The sequence below is a fragment of the Canis lupus genome, chromosome 38 (genome assembly GCF_011100685.1).
Source record: "Canis lupus familiaris isolate Mischka breed German Shepherd chromosome 38, alternate assembly UU_Cfam_GSD_1.0, whole genome shotgun sequence".
NCBI classification, from domain to species: domain Eukaryota; kingdom Metazoa; phylum Chordata; class Mammalia; order Carnivora; family Canidae; genus Canis; species Canis lupus.
The window spans coordinates 23214398-23232990 of record NC_049259.1 but is presented as its reverse complement, the minus strand read 5'-3'; the positions used below and the strand labels follow the sequence as shown (position 1 = coordinate 23232990).

Below are 18593 nucleotides of genomic sequence, written 5' to 3'. Positions count from 1 at the left end.
GAAACTTGACTCTGAGCTGTGGATGAGTCAAGCTTGGGAGAGACTCCAGGTAAGTCCCTCCTCTTCCCCCAAAGGAGGAGCCCATCAGAGGCACATGGAAGCTTCCCCTGCCTAGGACCGTCTCCAAAAGAGCCCAAGATCTGGTCCTGCTTGGTCACGCTGCTATTATCACCTGTGTCCTCTCCAGCATCCCGTAGTCCACCGATAGAGAAATGAAGACGCAGGGAACCAGATAAGCGCACCGATGGGTCTGAGACGATTGGCAGAAATGGGCAGAGTGTGCGTGGGGGTCACTCGGAAGGGTCGCTGGGGCACCAGGAGCTCCTCCTGTGAAGAGGGGCCCCCAGGCGGCCGGCTGCGGGGGTCAGGGTCTAACCGTGGCCAGGTAAGAAGCAGGGGCTCCACAGCGCACCCCTCACTCGCGCTGAGCAGCAGGACGGCAGCACAGTACTAAGACACGAAGGAACAGTATTTAAGGCACGCAAACCTTTATTTCAAAAAGATTAATGACAGGAACATTTAGAAAATCTGACGCCGCCACAGCATGAAGCCCTCAAGCAAACCGGAGAAAACAGGGACTTGATCAATGTGAGCGTTGAAAGAACATACTAGATCCCAGAAGGAATTCCAGACAGACCCAAAGGGTGGCATTAGAAATAGGAACATCCCAAGATGCCAAACAGAAAAACAAATCACTGGGATCCCTGGGTGGCGCAGCGGTTTAGCGCCTGCCTTTGGCCCAGGGCACGATTCTGGAGACCCGGGATCGTATCCCACATCAGGCTCCTGGTGCATGGAGCCTGCTTCTCCCTCTGCCTATGTCTCTGCCTCTCTCTCTCTGTGTGTGTGACTATCATAAATAAATAATAATTAAAAAAAAAAAAGAAAGAAAAACAAATCACTGCCGTGGAAGAAAGCCTTAAAAAAAGTAAAAACCCCTGTGATAAGGCCCAGGCACCCGGGTAAGAGCGCTCTGAGCGATGGCAAACGAGGAGGGGAAGTAACGGAAATACCGCTCAGGTGGTCCTGAAGAAATAAAAAGAACAAACGGAACAGAAACAAACAGCAAAACATCTCTTTTTAGATGTTTAAGTCTTCAAATGGGAAGGAGTAAAGACTTAAAGATCCTTGTAACTTAGAAGGACCACATCCTGAGGGATGGGATGGGGGGTCAGAAGGCTGGGAAAACTCTCTTCCTGGATTATGCAGAGAATTCCTTAAAGCTCCACTGAAGGGGGTGGGTTTGCCTTGCAAGGGAAATGCAAATGTTAGCAGGGCTGCAGGTAAACACCCCCCGCCCCACCCCGACCCCTCCCTTGGAGAGCTGGTCCCCTCCCAAAGGTCAGACTTAACTGGCCTCGGGTGCAGCCTGGTCATCCTTCTGCGAGATCCCGAGAGCCTCTCTGCTGTCGGGTGGGGGGGGCTGGTGGTCCCCACGGGCCTCAGGACCACAGCTCCTTCTTGAGGAACACTTCACCTCGGGTTTCATATCTCAGGTTCCGCCAGTTCAGGACATTAGGGCTCAAGGCCCTGGTGGTGTAGAGGGTGAGAATCTGACTTGGGGACAGCACAAAGTCCCACATGTTCACGTCCTCGATGTCGCCCACCAAGGACTGGTTCTTATCAAAGCCCCCACCGAACGAGTCCTGATCCTGCCCGAGGACGATGCTGGCTCCCGACCCCACGGTGTACCCCCTCCTCAGACTCGCCCTCACCATGGGCTTGCCGTCCACCCAGAGCTCTGTGAGCCCCGTGACGGACTCCCAGGTGACGCAGAAGTGCTGAGGCGCGTAGAACTTCTGAGGAAAATTGATGAAGGCGTCAGATCCGCCCACGGATACGCTGAACAAGCCGGGCCTCTCCTTGAAGAGGAGGATCTCATTGCTTTGTGACTTGGTGGCGTAAGAGAAGAGGCTGTGCGGGCGCGTCAAGTCCGTATAGACCTGCAGGCACACGGTGAAAGCCTTCATCGGCTTCTGCAACTGAGGAAACAGGATCACGTAGGAATTCTCTGATTCTCTGGGGAACACGAAGGCTTTTTCGTCCAGGTCTGTAGGACGGGAAGCAGAGAGAGAAAGAGCCACTGGTTGGTTGTGTTAAAACACACACGCACATGCACAAGATTCAGATGAGAGCTAAAGATCCAAGTGGCTTTATTCACCCCGTCACGAAGCGGGCAGCTCCCCGCCTGGAGCTCAGAGGAGCCGCAGTAGAAGGGCCGGGGCACAGAACGTCTCTGGCAAAGGGCAGTCACATTCCCGGGGGAGGGCGGGGGAGCAAGGGTTCTTCTCGGGTGGATGACGTCCCCAGCGCCGAGCAGGCCTTCCCGGGCCTTCCCGGGCCTTCCTGGACTGACCGGGTAAAGGTCACACTCGCACAGGGGCGGGCACTGCAGTCACATTTGGTATTAAGTCTGGGTTCCCGATGTGGGGCTTAGCTCGAGTGAGCCCCCTGGGGCCGCCGGTCTCTTGGTAACAGCTTGTCAGGCCAGGAGGCCGGCCTCTCTCACTCTGTATGCAGAGAATGGATTTTTTTTTCTTATCAATCTCTTTTGAATTTATTTTTTTAATAAATTTATTTTTTATTGGTGTTCAATTTGTCAACATACCGAATAACACCCACTGCTCATCCCGTCAAGTGCCCACCTCAGAATGGATTTAGAAGCGGGGGGCCGCCCCTGCCCCGTATGGGCCGGTCCCCCTGGCTTTGCACCCTCGAGCCCAGAGGCAAGAACTCCTCGACCGTCTGGAGCAGCACTTACCTATCTGGAGAAAAGCACCAGGGAGGTTCATGAGGACCAGGAGACAAGGCCACAGCTTCTCCATGACTCCTCCCTGCGTCACTGTGCGCAGAATCTGGGTTATCGTCCCGGAAAGAGGGTCAGCAGCTGAGATGTCCATCCTGGGTCCGCTCTACCTTGACCTTTTATGTGCCTTCGTCTAGGTGGCTCCGCCAATGGGTAAATAATTTCCCAAAATTGGCCCTTGGAGCCATGAATCAAAGCCCAAAAAGCAAATAAACTAAGATAAATCACAAAATGAGAGATCAATGCGGTTATTTATTAGAGACTCCGTGGTGCCTGCTGGGGCTCCAGCAGCTCTGTGTGCCAGGGCTTGGCTAATTAAAAGTCACATCCTGGAAATCCATTCTGGGGAAATGCTCTAAAAGATCAGGGGTGGTTGGGGATGGGGTGGAAGAGGCCTTATTCATAAAGACAACCACGGCATTACTTAGGATAGTGAAGTTAGAACACTGGGGCATGTTGGAGTAGATTGTACGTATCTGCACCCCTGAGTAGACTGGAGAGCCATTCACAACGCTGGTTGTGGATTTTATGCCACAACATGTAAAAATGCTAAGGATACTGTAAGAGAAAAGATAACATAAATTTGTTTATGCACTATTTTTTAAAATATTTTATTTATTTATTCACGAGAGACACAGAGAGAGGCAGAGACACAGGCAGAGGGAGAAGCAGGCTCCACGCAGGGAGCCTGACGCGGGACTCGATCCCAGGACCCCAGGGTCACACCCTGAGCCGAAGGCAGATCTCAACCACTGAGCCCCCCAGGCGTCCCTATCCACTATTTTTTTTAAAGAAGTCACTTGTTTAGAAAAAAAAATCTGTAAGGGGTACCCCCAAACAATAAATATTCTTATTATAGTAATGAAATTATGGGGGACTTTTTCCCTCGTTAACATTTACATGTTGTTGCATGACTTGTAAGATGAAGTGTGTGCGTGCATGTCCATTTAATTAGGAAGCAAGGAAACCAGTAGTCCTTAGAGCTCCAAAAGCTGCTATTTCCTTTTATCGACAGAACGCGGAGCCTGACTGCTGCTATTCGGCTTTACTCGCAGAGCACCTAGAACAGAGAGCAAGATCAGTTCGACACCCTGATTCTGTACTTGGCAATACGCACATTTCTCTCTGAAACATTATAATCTCATGTGAAGAGAGTCTTGAGCTTATTCGTTGTGGTCTCATCATTTCCCATTTTCCATGAATGGGAAAAATTGATCATAAAGCTTATTTCTCAATCGACTGGAAGAACCAGCTACCATGTGGGGAGCGTATTCCAGACGCACAAGGTAATGGGACTATTACAAATGGTTAGTACCTTTCTGAAAAAAGTGTGAGTTTTTTTTTTTTTTTAAATGACATGCAGTTAAATTGGCTTTCAAATGACCCTCCCTTGAAACTTCTTGCATCTTATTTTTAAAATATAAGACCGGCTTAACGTGACTACTTCAAAAGCTTTTCTTATTCCAACCATTTGCCCAGTTAACGATAGATGCATAATTTGAACAGAAAAATCTATGTAACAGATAGAAGGTCGGGACACGAACAGAAGGGGTGTTTTTGCTGTGCTCGAACTGCCTTCTCGTTAGCACGGGGCTCCCCGGATGAGCCCAAAGAATGCAGGTTCCAGGGGGATGCGTGGACTCCATGGTAATATAATGAACTTCAAGGGGCCCAGCACGTGGTCCGAAAGATCCGCAGCGGATGCCCTGGGCCAGGCTTGCCACTGACAGCGGGCGACATGGGGAGAGTGGAGACGGGGGAGTAAGGGCGGATGCAACGGGGAAGAGGGAAAAGCAAGGACAAGGGACACCAAAGGCCCCTGCGGCGGAGCGTTTGACAGTAGGCTCCGGGTTTGGGGAACCTGCCTAGATGGCATGGAGACAGCCTGGGGGTCTGAGCATAGCCATGAGCCTCGTCGGGTGACAGGGGGGTGACGGGGCAGCCAGGCCACACGCCGGTGACCCTTAGCCTGGCCTGGATGTCCACCCCCCTGGCCCCTCCAGCTCACACTGTTCCATAGGAGCCCTGAAGGGCCTCAGGCCGCCCCACGGCCGCCTGGGGAACCACCGCGGGGACAGAGAACGTTCTAAGAGCACAGGATGCCAGTTCCCGCAGCGTAAGTCATCGAGCAACTACAGCCCGGGGGCGGCGGGTGGAGGGCCGGCACCTGGGCTCACCCAGGAGCAGCGGGACACCAGGCCCCAGCCCGACGGGGCGGCCCTTCCCCCAGAGGCCACTGGAAACTGCCATCGCAGGAGGGCGACAGGAGGCCAGGGACGCGTGGGACCCAAAGGGCCCGCGTGTGTCGGGACACCGGCTGTCTCCTTGAAGCTCAGGGACCTGGCGCACGTCACAGGCCCTGGAGCAGCCTGAAGGGCCCGGGCGCCAGGCGGTAGGAGCGGCCAGGCCATCCCAAGGGCAGCATCGCCTCCCCCGCTCCCTCGCCCGGGGTGCTCCCCAGTAGGTGAACGCGGCCCCAGCACCCCGGGCAGCACAGGGGTCCAGGTGGCCGGGCAGCCGAAGAACAGGTGTCGCGAGCAAACTGTGCCCGGTGTTTGGCTGGTGCCGGGGCAGAGCAGGCCTCTCCCGCGCTCGCGGCAGCCAAGCGACAGCCAGGGAGGCCGCGGGAACCTGGAGCGGGGCGCCCGGTGCGTGGCGTCCGGGGATACCTGCCCCCGGGGCCCAGCGCCCAGCGAAGCCCTGCTGCCCGGGGCGGCTCACAAGCCTGGCTCTGGGCCGGTGACTTCAGGGCATCACCCCGGGGTCCCAGGATCAAGTCCTGCATCCGGCTCCCTGCGTGGAGCCTGCTTCTCCCTCCACCTGTGTCTCTGCCCCTCTCTATGTGTGTCTCTCATGAATAAATAAATAAAATCTTTTTCAAAAATAAAATAAATTAAAAAATTTTTAAAAGACCACCTGGCTTTAAGTCATATCCCCCAAATAAGATATCTGAGCTGCCAGGAAGACATTAAAGTGATGGTTCTAAGAACATACTGGGCAACTGAGCTGGTAAATCGCAGATTCCAGGGCTCTAACTCTGGAGCATCTAATCTAGTCAGTCAGAGTCAATGAAATCCAGCCTCCGAGCCTAGACGCTGGTCATCCCGGGTAAAGCTCTTCAGAAATCAAAGCAACACTTCTGGGATTCTGTGGATCAGAAATCTATATGGGGGAAGCCTGGCTTGGGAGGTCTTGCTGTCGCTGCTGTTACTGTTGATGTTGTCGTGATCTGGAGTCATTGGCTGTGTTTGTCAACCTTTGCGCGTCAAACTTGGCGGTAAAGAAAACCGTGGGGGGGAAACATCTCAGACCTAGCTAGCATCCTACCTGCTGGGTCCCCTGGGACTCCAAATCCATTTCCATCAGGCCCCAGCCCCACTTCGAGGCAGCCGGCAGTCCCTCCTCCAGGTCCCGGCTAGACCTCGGCGATGGCTCGTCCACTCATGCGGCGAGAGGCTGTGCGAGGCTTGTCACCATGACCAATGGTCGACGATTTCTGCCCAACACAGGGAGATTTTTTTTTGGTACCTGGTATGACATCATCATGTTGCATCACACACTAAGGGGCTCACCCTTGGGTCAGGCCTGGCCCCAACTCTTGTCCTATAAGTAGCAGCCTCCAGCATCTCCCTACGATTTTACATCTACCATCTCTGACATATACGATTGGTCTACCCCCCTCTTCTCTGGCCCGGGAAGGTGCTGCAGCATCTTTTCAGATGCGGGGCTACCGCTCCTGCGGGACTTAAGCTCCTTCTCATGGATGGAACTATACAAATCTGTTCTCCTCATCCCACCCCTTTTGAAAGAAAAAAATATTTGTTGTCTAGTAGGTGTGTGCCCCTTGTATAGTTTACCTCCTTTTGCTCATGGAAGGCTCTCTATGGTAGTTTTATTGTGGGATTTGGGTATCATTTGGCCCTATGTCCTTCTAGCTTCAGCCTTAATGCCTGATTCCACTTCTGGATGCATGACCCCTACTATAAAGGAAAACCACCACTGACGACATGGCTTTATTAACATCAGCGCAAAGTGGCCTCAGTGGACAATTAATCTTACTCTCCACTTACTGTGAAATAAGAATTGCTTAAAATCAACTCACCCAAACTAAAATCACCCTTTTTGGCAGATGTCACCCGACATTTAATTGGATTATGTCTGACAACTCTATACAGTCCAAACGTGTCAGTTACCTTGGGATATATTTTCTACCAAAATTACCTGGAAGTGCCTACCAGTGAGCTAAATTGTTTAAATTTGAACATTCCAGGAAAGCTTTATTGAGATTTTTTAATGTTCACTAAATGCAAATACCAGCTGTAAAAATTTTCCTGGCTAAAATTATTAGGGCCAGAGGCTGTCTACCAAACTATGTGTAGTAAAGTAACAGTAATTGAATTCTGGGGAAAATATTAGTGCAGCCCACGTCCCCGGGGAGTTGGCATGGTCTTCTATAATTAAGACATATCTCCTGACTGGATTCTTAACTAGAAAAAAAGTGTCAACCCTCTCTTCTGCTTAGCTGAATGTCAGGGTATATGGATCTGCCCTAATTGGACAACAGAGAATATTTGCACTCACATTTTTGACTGAAAATATATCCTTAACTTGTATGCTTCCAAATAGTTATCAAAAGTCAATTAGGGGAATCAATATTCATAAATAATTACCGGAAAGATTTGCTGTTCATCCTCCTAATATCCTGAACCTAATCTTTTGCAAAACCCTCAATTGCTGCTACCTCAGACCAGTTCCCCCAAACTGTACTTAAAGATATATATTGCAGCTGTGTTCGGGGATATACGGCAAGACAGCCTAATGACAACGACAGCAGATAACTGCTTTTGAGAACTTACATGCCAGACGCTGCAGTAAGTGCTCTCTGTGCATGATCTTGTTTGATTCTTATGGCAACCCTTTGAGCTACTTACTACTGAATAGGCCCACCCCCAAATACGCCACTTTGACATATTATATTCAAATAAAGTTACTTAAGAAACAGCCAATGCAGGAAGGATACTCCAACCCTCTTCTGTCCCTCTGAAAGCAGGAAATAAATCTCCCATGTGAAAGGTACCCTCCCTGCACCAGGAAAGTAGAAGGCATCCTTGTCACCAAAGGCAGAAAATTTAGGGCCAAAAAAGGTATATAAACAAGCCTTGTTACTGCCTAACTGATTCGCTGCCCAAAGTCCAAATGCCTTCGTCTCATCAATTCTTCACAAATGTTTTGTTTCCTTGGCTAACAGGCATAAAAGATGCCTGCTAATGGTCACTTCTCGGAGTCTCATGTTTTTATAGGATCCTATTTTATAAAACTAAATTTGTTTTCCTCTTGTTAATCTGTTTTATGTCAATTTAATTGTTAGACCAGCCAAAGAACCTAGAAGGGAAGAAGGAAAAAAGTTCTCCTCCCCCGCAGTTTGAGGGCCCATCATGGCTGGCTGGCACTCTTGCTCTGGGGCTGCGCAGCTGAGAGATCCTGGGGCCCCAGAAGAAGCTGGCAGAAAGGAAGAATTCTAACCCACGTCAGTCTCCTGAGTCTCTGCCTGCAGGGTCTGCTGGGAGCAAGAGTGGAGAGAGCCCTTTTCTAAATTTAGATTAGCAGGAGGCAATTTTTGTGTGAACTAATTCCTTGGTCATAGCAACTATCGTGAAAATTTTTTGGGAGATGAGAACTATCCTTTGCTATTGACCCCTTTCCTCCCAGAGATGGTCATTGTTATCCTTTTTCTCTGTCTTGTGTGCCCTTTGTGATAAGGGGGGACGCCCTGGGGCAGAACACAGGCAGAGGTCCTATAAGCCAGCCCCACAGACTGGTGAGTTCATGTCTCACACAGGACTGGTGTCTGTTTAGACAAATGTTGCTGTGGGTCCCTGTTGAAACCACATGAGGTTCGCCTCTCATCTTGTTCTATGTCCCTGGAGCTCGGCTTTGTGACTAGTGAGGCTATGCTCTCTGGTGTCCAGCAGCCAGAAGATGCTCCTGCCAGTGTGCATCTAGCAGCATCCTCTCTGTGCGACCATGCCAGCCCACGGGCTGGTGGTCACAGGGCTCCCATCCATGAGGGGCCTTTGTCCTCTCAATCTTCATGGTCTTGTTAGCGCTGGAAAGGTCTCAGTTTAGTAGCAACTGCTTGGTGTCACAGATCAGCAAGCCTGTGGCTGGAGACATCTCATGTTCTCAGGAGAAACTGGGGACATCATTTTCACCACACAGTTCCTACTGCAATGACAACAAAGGCTTTTGTTTTCTTAGGCTCAGTCTGAGAATCATCAACTTTCTGGATCTTGTGAGGGCTGTATCTTTTGTACCCTTATTTGGTGCATCTTTCTCTTTTCTTTTTTTTTTTGTTTTTTTGTTTTTTTTGTGCATGACTTTTGCATCCTTGATTAAGCCATTAAGGCTAACTGGTTTGAGCCATTATTGAGGTTAATATAAGATCCTACTCATCAATGGCCAAAGAATCCTTTGAATTGGAAAACTTCTATAGTTGAAAAAAAGATTCAGAAAGTTCTCATCCTAAACAACTGTCTTATTTCTACTTATGGAAAGACCAAATTAAAAAGTAGATATAAATGAGAATAACGGTTAGTTTTAGGAACTCCCCTAACAAGATAAAAGAACGGAAAGTAGACTTAGAACAAAAATTAAAGCCCACATCTGACATTGATTCCTCTTCTTAAAATCCGGCCTCATCTCCTCAGCAGATTTCTGTAACTCCCCAAACTCTTCCATTTTCCCCAGGAAATCCCTTAAACACCCAGCCACCTATTTTAGCTTCCCTTTTGCTATAAGATTTACAGAGAGCACTTAGCCTACTCTCCAAGCTCAGGGTACACAGGTTACTCTTGTAAATGCTGAAACCCACGAAGTGAATTCCTCAGAGGCACCTGAGACCAAGAGTAAGGCTCACTTTGCTGGGACCATAATCAAGCTCTTCCAGCTTCAGACCTTTCCATGCAACATCCTTTGTGGATACTTCCTGGACCCCACCCTCCGCCCCATCCCCTCCACTACCACAAGGAATTCATGTCCCCTGGATACCCACAGCTCTTCTAAGTTATAATGCCCTTTTACTTCTACTTTCAGGAGACCCTGACAAATTTAGGAAGAAATTAGAAAGATTAGTGGCCATTCACCGTGCCTCTCATGAGGACCTTGATTTTCTCCCACCCATGATTGTAGCTTGGTTAACAGGCAAGCCAAAGGGCCCCCTGGGGACAAGCCCATCCCACAGGGGAAAGAGGTGGCCAGACTTTCTCCCAGGCCCTCCTACAAATGATCAAGAAGTGGATCAACTGGAGGCCAATGTTCAGGGCTGATAGAAGCAATAGTAGAGTCTCTTCTTCGCAGTGAATTTGTGTAAGGCTGACTTGCACTCTCAGAAAGCAGGAGAACATCCAAAGGCCTTTGCTGAATGCTTTATACAGACCTCTCAAAGGCATACTGCATTATGCCCTGAAGCTCCACAGTATAGAAATATTTTAATTTCCATCTTAGTAGGAAATTTTCTCCCTGATATAAAAAGACAAATTCAAAACACTATGGTTGGATGGATTAATCCACCTCTAAGCAGTATAGTGGAAGCAGTGATCCAATTCTCTGAAGATGGTTTGCAGGAATGCAAGACAGAAAGGGAGTTAAAACTAACAATTCTTGATCTGTCATTTGAATCTCTGGAGAGGCAAAAGCGTTACTCTGAGAGCTCCTTGGAGTCCACTCAGACCCCTTCCTACTTGCCTTCAGAGATTTGCAGATCTTGCCAAAAAAAAAAAAAAATCTAAATAACGGAAGTCAATTGTCCTGCATTTCAGAAAAGGAAGAAAAAATTTAAATAGTAATTACCCTAGACTTCTGATAATAGACAAATATCCTTCAAAGTGCCTAGGAGAAAATTCACATTCTTTCTCTGTCCCTTCAAAATGTAAATCTCGCCCTGTCTTTAAAATGTGAACACCCCAGGAGACAGCTAAAACACAGCACAATCACCCGAGACCAAAGGTGGGGAGCTCTTTAAAATACAAACTGCTGTAGAGATGCCCCTGTCCAAAGTCTAGCCCACAGCCCTCATCAGATCACCTGTCAAGGACAAATACAAATCTTAAATGTCTGGTCCACAAGCATTACTAAAAAGCTTTAGTAGCCATTTGGGCAGATAATCTTAACTTGGTCTGACAGATACAATTTGAATTCAGCTGTTATTTATAAATTATTGACTTTCATGTTACTGTACCTTATTCGTGGCTAGAATTTACTAATTAAAGCTAGAAGATCTCTGTGTCTGACTGTACGTTTATGTACATCTGTGTGTGTACATGAACATAAAGATGGTATTTTCTCCTCCCTCCAGAGGGTATTGTCAAAATTAATTTGTAAAAGAGCTCTATTTAATTGGCTTAAAAATAAGTCCTTATGAATTAAGAGTTCCTAAAACTCAGAAATATAGACACAGACACATATGTTCTTCAAGTTTATGTGCTCTGGGATCATCTAACTAAAGAGCTAGTTTACATTTGTTGGTTTAATTAAAATATACACATCTTCAGAGTTATCAAAAAAAAAGAGCCATCACATTTAATCTAATGCTGACATACAGCGTTTATTCCACCTGCTTTTACTGGTCAAATACATTCACGGCATCTCTCAGAAAATTTGTCAGCTGGGAAAAGAGCTTGGAATCATGGCTAAGCGTCTCGTGACGTGTGCGTTCAGAGTCTAAACATAACTGTTGCATGCAAATAACCTAGATATATGTAAGTAGGATAAAAGTTTATAAATGGGTTTTTCAGCAATAATTCTGTTTCCCAAGTCTTTTGGGTAACCTGAAACCTTAGAGTTTTACCAAGATAAGTTAAATATCTAGATCATTTCCAAACCTGATAAAATACTGAAACACTGATTACTGGACATAGGCTTATCTACTTCTGGCCTTGTATTACATAGGAAACAAAGGTATTTGGGTCTGTTAGTAACCATGGCCAAATGTGCCTTGTTGAAAGGTTGTGCTGTGAAAGAGCATGTGTTTCTAGAAATTATGAAATGTATTCATGAATTTGCCCGTCTAAAGAATGGTGATATGACAGTTCACAAATGCTTACATCTTAGTTTTTACTAGACTTTAAGGGTTCTCAGGTTGAATAATTCTCTTTTTTTTTTTAAGATTTATTTATTTGAAAAAGAGAGGGAGCAGAGGGAAGAGCAGAGGGAGAGAGAATCCAAAGCAGACTGAGCACAGAGCCCGGCATGGGGCTCGACACCGGGCTCAGTCCCACTACCCTGAGATCAAGACCTGAGCCGAAACCAAGAATCCAACAACGCTCAACCAACTGAGCTACTCAGGTGCCCCTAGAGTTAAAGAATTCAAATTAACAGGTATAGTTACAACTGTTAGAAATAATAAGGGAAGCAACTCTGTATGCAAGGAAAGTGGGATGGGTTTTAGGGTACAAAAGGCTTGAGGTACAGAGATACATTTTCTGTTAAGGAAAAAAAAAAAGGTAAATTTGTCCTGAAGTAAAATTGGTTATTTCAGAATGAGAAGGAAAATAATGGAGGACAAACTAACAGTATATTTGGAGAGAGAGAGAGAGAATTTTACCACATGTAGTCAAGCTGGCTAAAAATTGAATTGTTATAGGGTTTTTAAAACCTATCAACAGGTTGTTTATGTAATGTTTCATCTGCTAAAAGGACACTGTTTTTGGACTATTGGTCTGTACTTGGAAAGAAGTGACAAGAGGGTTTTTTCGTTTTTTGTTTTTACCTTTTAAGCAATCTGCCTAGAAAGCAAATATTTTGTTTTGCTAAAGTCATTTCCTGTATTTCATGTTGTCTTTATCAAGTGTTTGATGACTTAACTGAATCTTAATATCAGAGCTGAGTTTTTCTGAACGCCGTGTAACCTTCCGTATTTGCCTTTCAAATAGTCTCTTTGGTTAAATAGATAATTAAATATCGTTCCGTAATTATCTGTGATTCTATTCAGTCAAGTGTCCAAACCTTTTGTTTGTTTGTTTTTTTTTAGTGGACTTCTCCAAATCAAATTATAAGTGAAGTTTTCAGACCTGGAAATAATTTTCCAGAAGGTCCCTGAAACATCTCAAAAGATTTATCCTAAAAAAAATAAAAAAAATTAAAAAAAAAGATTTATCCTCTCTCCTTATAAAAGAAGAAGCATTAAACTAATTTAGCTTATTTGATGTTAAATTACATGGGAAGTGTGGCACATAAGTGATGTGAAACCTTCTTAGTTTGTATATGTGGGGATATAGGTTATTAATATAAGTGGTTCCAGAATCTATATAAAATTCCTGAAATCCTAAGATATTCTAGTTCAACGTTATCAGTCATAATTCCAGTTATTATCTTACAATGTTGTGTGTCACTGAAACAATCAATGATGAATTCTCAACAAATCATTAATCATGGTCATTTTTAAGTCTATTTATCATTTACAGAAGTTATTGTTTAATTCTGATGTTTTTGCAAAAGTCGTCTTCAGAGAGATTCACAGAAAGGACCCTCACAAGAACAGTTTTCTGGTAACTTTCAGATCACTCCATTGACGTGGGTAAGAATTTATAGAACTCTAACAGAGAAACCGAGGGCTTGGTACGACTTTAACAAAAAACAAAAAACAAAAAAAAATCAGGATCTGTAGGAATTAATTACATGGGACTAAATGAGCAGATAAGTATGATCATAATCTTTATGATTTTAAAATTTGGAACATTATTGGTTCTTTTACGTCTGTTTCTCCAGATTTAAGAAAGCCTTTTTTTTTTTTTCTTAAACTATCAGCAGTTTGCCAACATACACCTATGTGAATAAAGATGAAACATTCATCTTTTTCTCCCTCCCTGATCCCTCAAGAATTTGGAAACACTTGGTGCATATTCTTATTTTCCCGGCAATATACTTGTATATGTGAGTTCAATAAGAATCTGCTCTCCTTGAGACGGGACACAATTGGGAACGTTGGTTGTATAACAAGGCTTTGACTGGAAGGTCACGCTTGAGAATAATCTGCAGAGAGTCAGACATGACCAGACAGCTTTAAGGGACTAGGTTGACTTTATGAAATCAATAAAACCCCTTGGAGAAGCAGCCTGCTACCCTGCCCACAGGGTTCCCAGCAGCCTCAGCAGGTGTGTAAGGAAGGTCACCTAGGGGCAAGCTTGGGACCCTCAAAGAAGAGAGGGATTTACCCACGTGTAGAGGTAGTGCAGAAGCTGCTGGCAAGCCCTCGGCCTGGCTCCCTAATAAAGACCACATCTCTGCATAATTAAGGAACAATTCTTAGTAACGCATAAGGATCTTGATGAGAAGTCTGAGCGGCTTGCCTAAGGGCCGTTAGTGCACGCGGCCGCTGGTTTGCAGGCTTCAATACCCACTGTGCATCCCCCGCGTGCCCCACCCGTGAACCGCAAGTGCTCATGAAGAAGCTGCCACGGTATGTCTCCCTGTGTTAGAAACATTTCCTGATAATTAAAGCTACTGGGGAGAGATTTTAAATTTTGATAAAACCACATCTCGGAGGTGATAGCCCCTCAAAGAACACAGGAGCCCCGAGCCACGGGCTGCAGGAGTGGGGCTGCGTGGCTGTGAGCCTTCCGCATGCTACCTGTTTCATGGGATGGCTACTGTCCGTGTTGATGTGCAGGTTGCAAGTGGTCTGCCCCTAATTATGTATGGGTCTAATTATCCCACAAGCCCTGCTATTTTTAGTGCCCAATTATGCAGAACATGAAGATTTTCAGGAATGCATATATCACATCGTGGTGAAAAAAAAATGCCTGTTATTTCAAAAAGGATGGATCTTAAAACCATGTTGAATAAAAAAGGCAAGTTATAAAAGCTATGTAAATGTTATCTCTTACTCGGCTTTTAAAATTCAAAACAATGGGGTATAAGGCACATCAGTATCTATATATCTACTGGGCTCATAAAGTATTTTTAATGAATAATTCATCCTAAAAACCCATAACTCCAGTCTAACAAGGAGAGAAAACTCAGACACATTTAAATCGGGGGACTTTCTACAAAATAGCTGAACAGTACTCCTCAAACCTGTCAAGGTCATGAGACACAGGGAAAGGCTGAGAAACTGTCAGAGACCAGAGGAGGCCAAGGTGACATGACGGTAAGTAGGATGCGGTCTCCTGGACTGAACCCTTGAACAGAGAAAGTATATTAATGGAAAAACTAGAGAAATCTGAATGAAGCCTGGAGTCCAGTTATGAATAACATGCCAATGTTGGTTTTTTTAGTTTTGGCAAATGGGCCACCCTTATCAAGAGGCACCTGGGTGGCTCAGTGGTTGAGCGTCTGCCTTTGGCCCAGGGCGTGACCCCGGGGTCCCGGGATCGAGTCCCATGTCGGGCTCCCTGCATGGAGCCTGCTTCTCCCTCTGCCTGTGTCTCTGCCTCTCTCTGTGTCTTTCATGAATAAATAAATTAAATATTTTTTAACAAAAGGAGGAAGCTAGATCAGGAACATTCCTCTGATGCTGCTTCCATTGTATAAGGAATGGGAAGCAAATATTCCATCCCAAAATATTTCTATTTTTTGTTCTTTGCACCCATTGGACTCAACCAATACACCTGTGACCGACCAGCGATGTGGTGTCCCAGTGCTCCTTTACAAACTCTCCTATGACTGCTGGTAGTCAATGTAGATTTTGCTGCAGAAACTGAAATGGGCCCAAACAATAAAATTAACTATAAGGCCATGCTGCAACCAAAGTTGAAAATTAACTCCCTACTCTTCCCAATCCAAGTTATTTCTAGTCATATTGTCCAAATGGAGCTCCATCAGAAGTTCTGCAATGAAATTAAATGACAATATTAAGGTATTTCAGTAATAAATGTCAACAGCATGTAGATGCACCAATCAAAAATTTTAAATCTCTTCATTATTAAATTTCCAGGGAGAGATTAAAGTCTAAAACTTAAATTCCCTTGTAAGTAAGGTCCAAATTAATTAAAGTCCAAAGTCAAATTGTCTCACCCTTGTGAGTTTAAGATCCACAGAAATTCCCCCCAATTTCTAATAGTGCTGGTAGCAGCCTGTCACACTACACAGCCCCCGTGTAGAGACACTTTCCTTCGCCGTCTGCGGCCTGGGAACAGGACAGTCCTCTCCCAGGACAGGAGTGTGGCTCCTTCAAGTCCTACAAAGTTGGAAGAGCCCTTCCTTTAAAGAGTTCAAAGAGGTTAATGGGACACAAAGATTCACACAGCATGGACTCCCCCCTGTAAAAATCTACAAAACAAGCTAAAACCACAGCTACTAATCAGACACCCCAGACAAAAATCATAATAATCATAATATTCCCCAAACCCAGGACTCAGTGTTGCCAAAGTTAATATTAGAAATTCCATAATGAGAGAATGAGGATGAAGCACATCTTGGTTTGGGCTTCACAAGATGCCAGTGAGTTGATGTTCATTGTCTGAGTCTATAAGCTATAAACTCATTGGGAAGAACCTTCTCTTGAAAGACTAACCTGAAATCCAGGGCTTTACCCCATCTGGGATAGGAACCCAACCCTGCAGTCTCTGAGAGCAGGACTGGGGCCGTTGCTTGAACCGTTTGGTGATCAACAATAGTGGTGAAGCCGGTCACCATGTCTCATGTGATGCGTCTTGCTTCCCCTTTCTGCGTAATCAAACGCTTTTGATTCCTACCCACCCCTTGGAGCCTTTCGGTTTTGACATCCCATTTCTGACACCTGCTGTGGGCCCTCAGCGAATGTCATATTCTGGGCAGAAACTTCTCCTCCTAAAGAATTGTTCAGGCGGGAACAATTGGGGACGGTCCTTCCTGAGTGCTCACAACTGTTTCAACCTTAATCATCACCCTAAGCAGATTTTTGAGCTGACGTTGCTGTTGATGCTTCTGAAGCTTAGACCTTAAGAAATCCCTTGGCTAGCTTTTGAATGCTCAGGGCCATCCCCGAGCAGTGCCACAGCATCTTCTGATGCCGGAGCCAACTTTGGAAGGGATGACCCAAGTAAAATAAAAATAATAATAATAATAATAAAATAATAATAAAATATACTTGCCTTCCAAATATAGCTTCAGGATAACTTCTAGCAACGCCGCCGTTGGTCATTAGCACCTTCCGTCCAATTGCAGCTCTTGCTGCTGCAACCTGAACCAACTCGGGTCTGACTGAGAAGGGAGGGAGCTTCGATGGGAGCCCAGAGGTGCTGTCACTGTTTCCCTCGGCCAGCTGCTGTTTCCACCACCAGGTAGCAGCAGCTGCCACGGAGGACACCAACCCAGAATCCAGCCACCGGGAGAACCCGGAGCCACACACTCCTCCTCTCAGCCCAGCTGGCCACGTGCTCTGTCCTAGAAAGACCACCTTGGTGCATTTGCCTTTGTCTCTGTGACTCGGCCTTTCCTGATACATCGTTCCTCCAGGTGAAACTTATCATGTTTTTTTAAGGTGAAGTTCAAAATGTGCTATATTTTATCTTAATTTATTCATGAAATCAGTTTTATTAGAAGAGTTACTGTTTGGGACATTGAGCCCATTGCGTGGTTGCAGAAGTTTTGCATGGTATACCCCCCAAACCCCTGTTGCCTTTAGGGTATAATTTTAAAGACTGGAAAGTTTCCTCATGATATATCCTATTATACCAGAAATGCCAACTAAGAAGTATTCACAGATAGATTGAAATTCCTGTGAAATGACGTATAGAGTTTCCTGTCTTTAAGATTGGGCCAAACACTTAGGCCAAATCCTGACAGTGTAGACGCTCTATACAGGAAGCAAATGGTCGGACTCCTGAAAATTGACATCTACTCAGCGCCAGCTGCCAATTTAAGTGTCTTGCTGGTGGAAGCTACGGCAGAAGAAACACTATGTAGGATCTTTGGGCAAGACTTCTCCAGCAGCAGGTTGCACACCCAGAAAGGATTTTGCTCCATTAGGAACTGGAACCAGGAACCCAAGCAATTCTCCCTTTCTCTGCGTCCTTCAACTCTGCTCCAACTGAAGGATAAGCTCTTGGGCTTGATTCAAATGTATAAATAGATGGGAACGTGGTTAAGTGTCTGCCTTTGGCCCAGGTCATGATTCTGGGGTCCAGGGATGGAGTCCCACATCAGCTCAGTGGGGAGTCTGCTTCTCCCTCTCCCCTGCCTGATGCTCCCCCTGCTTGTTCTCTCTCTCTCTCAAATAAATAATTAAAAAAATTTTTAAAAAAATATAAACAGAGGAATAACACCCCTAGTCCAGACTAGGTCAGATCACCATTGGTCCCAATCAATGGTCTTTGGTGATTCAAGTGCACTTAATGAAACATGGTTGCTGGGAACCAGGAACTGTCTTCAACATGGGGTAAGGGGCTTGGTTACCAGGAGGAAGGGGCTGGGAAGTCAGGACCCTGCCTTTGCTCCCTCGGCACTCAGACTGTGCAGGATCTTGAAATCCGTACCAGAACCACCCAGTGACCTTTTCTTCAGAGAGGAGGATTCGTCTTCTTGCTCCAGGACGCGATAGGCCCAGAGTCTGCACCATGGGTGAGATGGGAACAGCACCCGCCGCACAGCTGGGAAGGACCAGGCCGCATCTCTAGCTGCACCCCGGATGGGGACAAAGGAATCGACTGGCTCTGGGGGGACACACAGGCTTTCCCGCCCCTGACGTGGGAGAGAAAAGCAGATAGAGGAACGAAGTCACGTGGCTTGGAACACAAAGACCTCTTCTCTCACTTCTCCTTAAAAATAAGGAAACCGCATACCCCCCCTCCCCGTGCCCCTCGCCACCCAC

General features: G+C 46.1%; 1 protein-coding gene across 1 annotated transcript; it reads right to left on the bottom strand.

Annotated features, from left to right (window-relative positions):
• Nucleotides 1-1442: 1442 nt before the first annotated feature.
• Nucleotides 1443-2831, bottom strand: CRP (C-reactive protein). Its single transcript, NM_001314116.1, is given in 2 exon segments — nt 1443-2050; nt 2762-2831. Coding segments are annotated over 2 exon segments (672 nt in total). The 5' UTR covers nt 2826-2831.
• Nucleotides 2832-18593: the final 15762 nt, after the last annotated feature.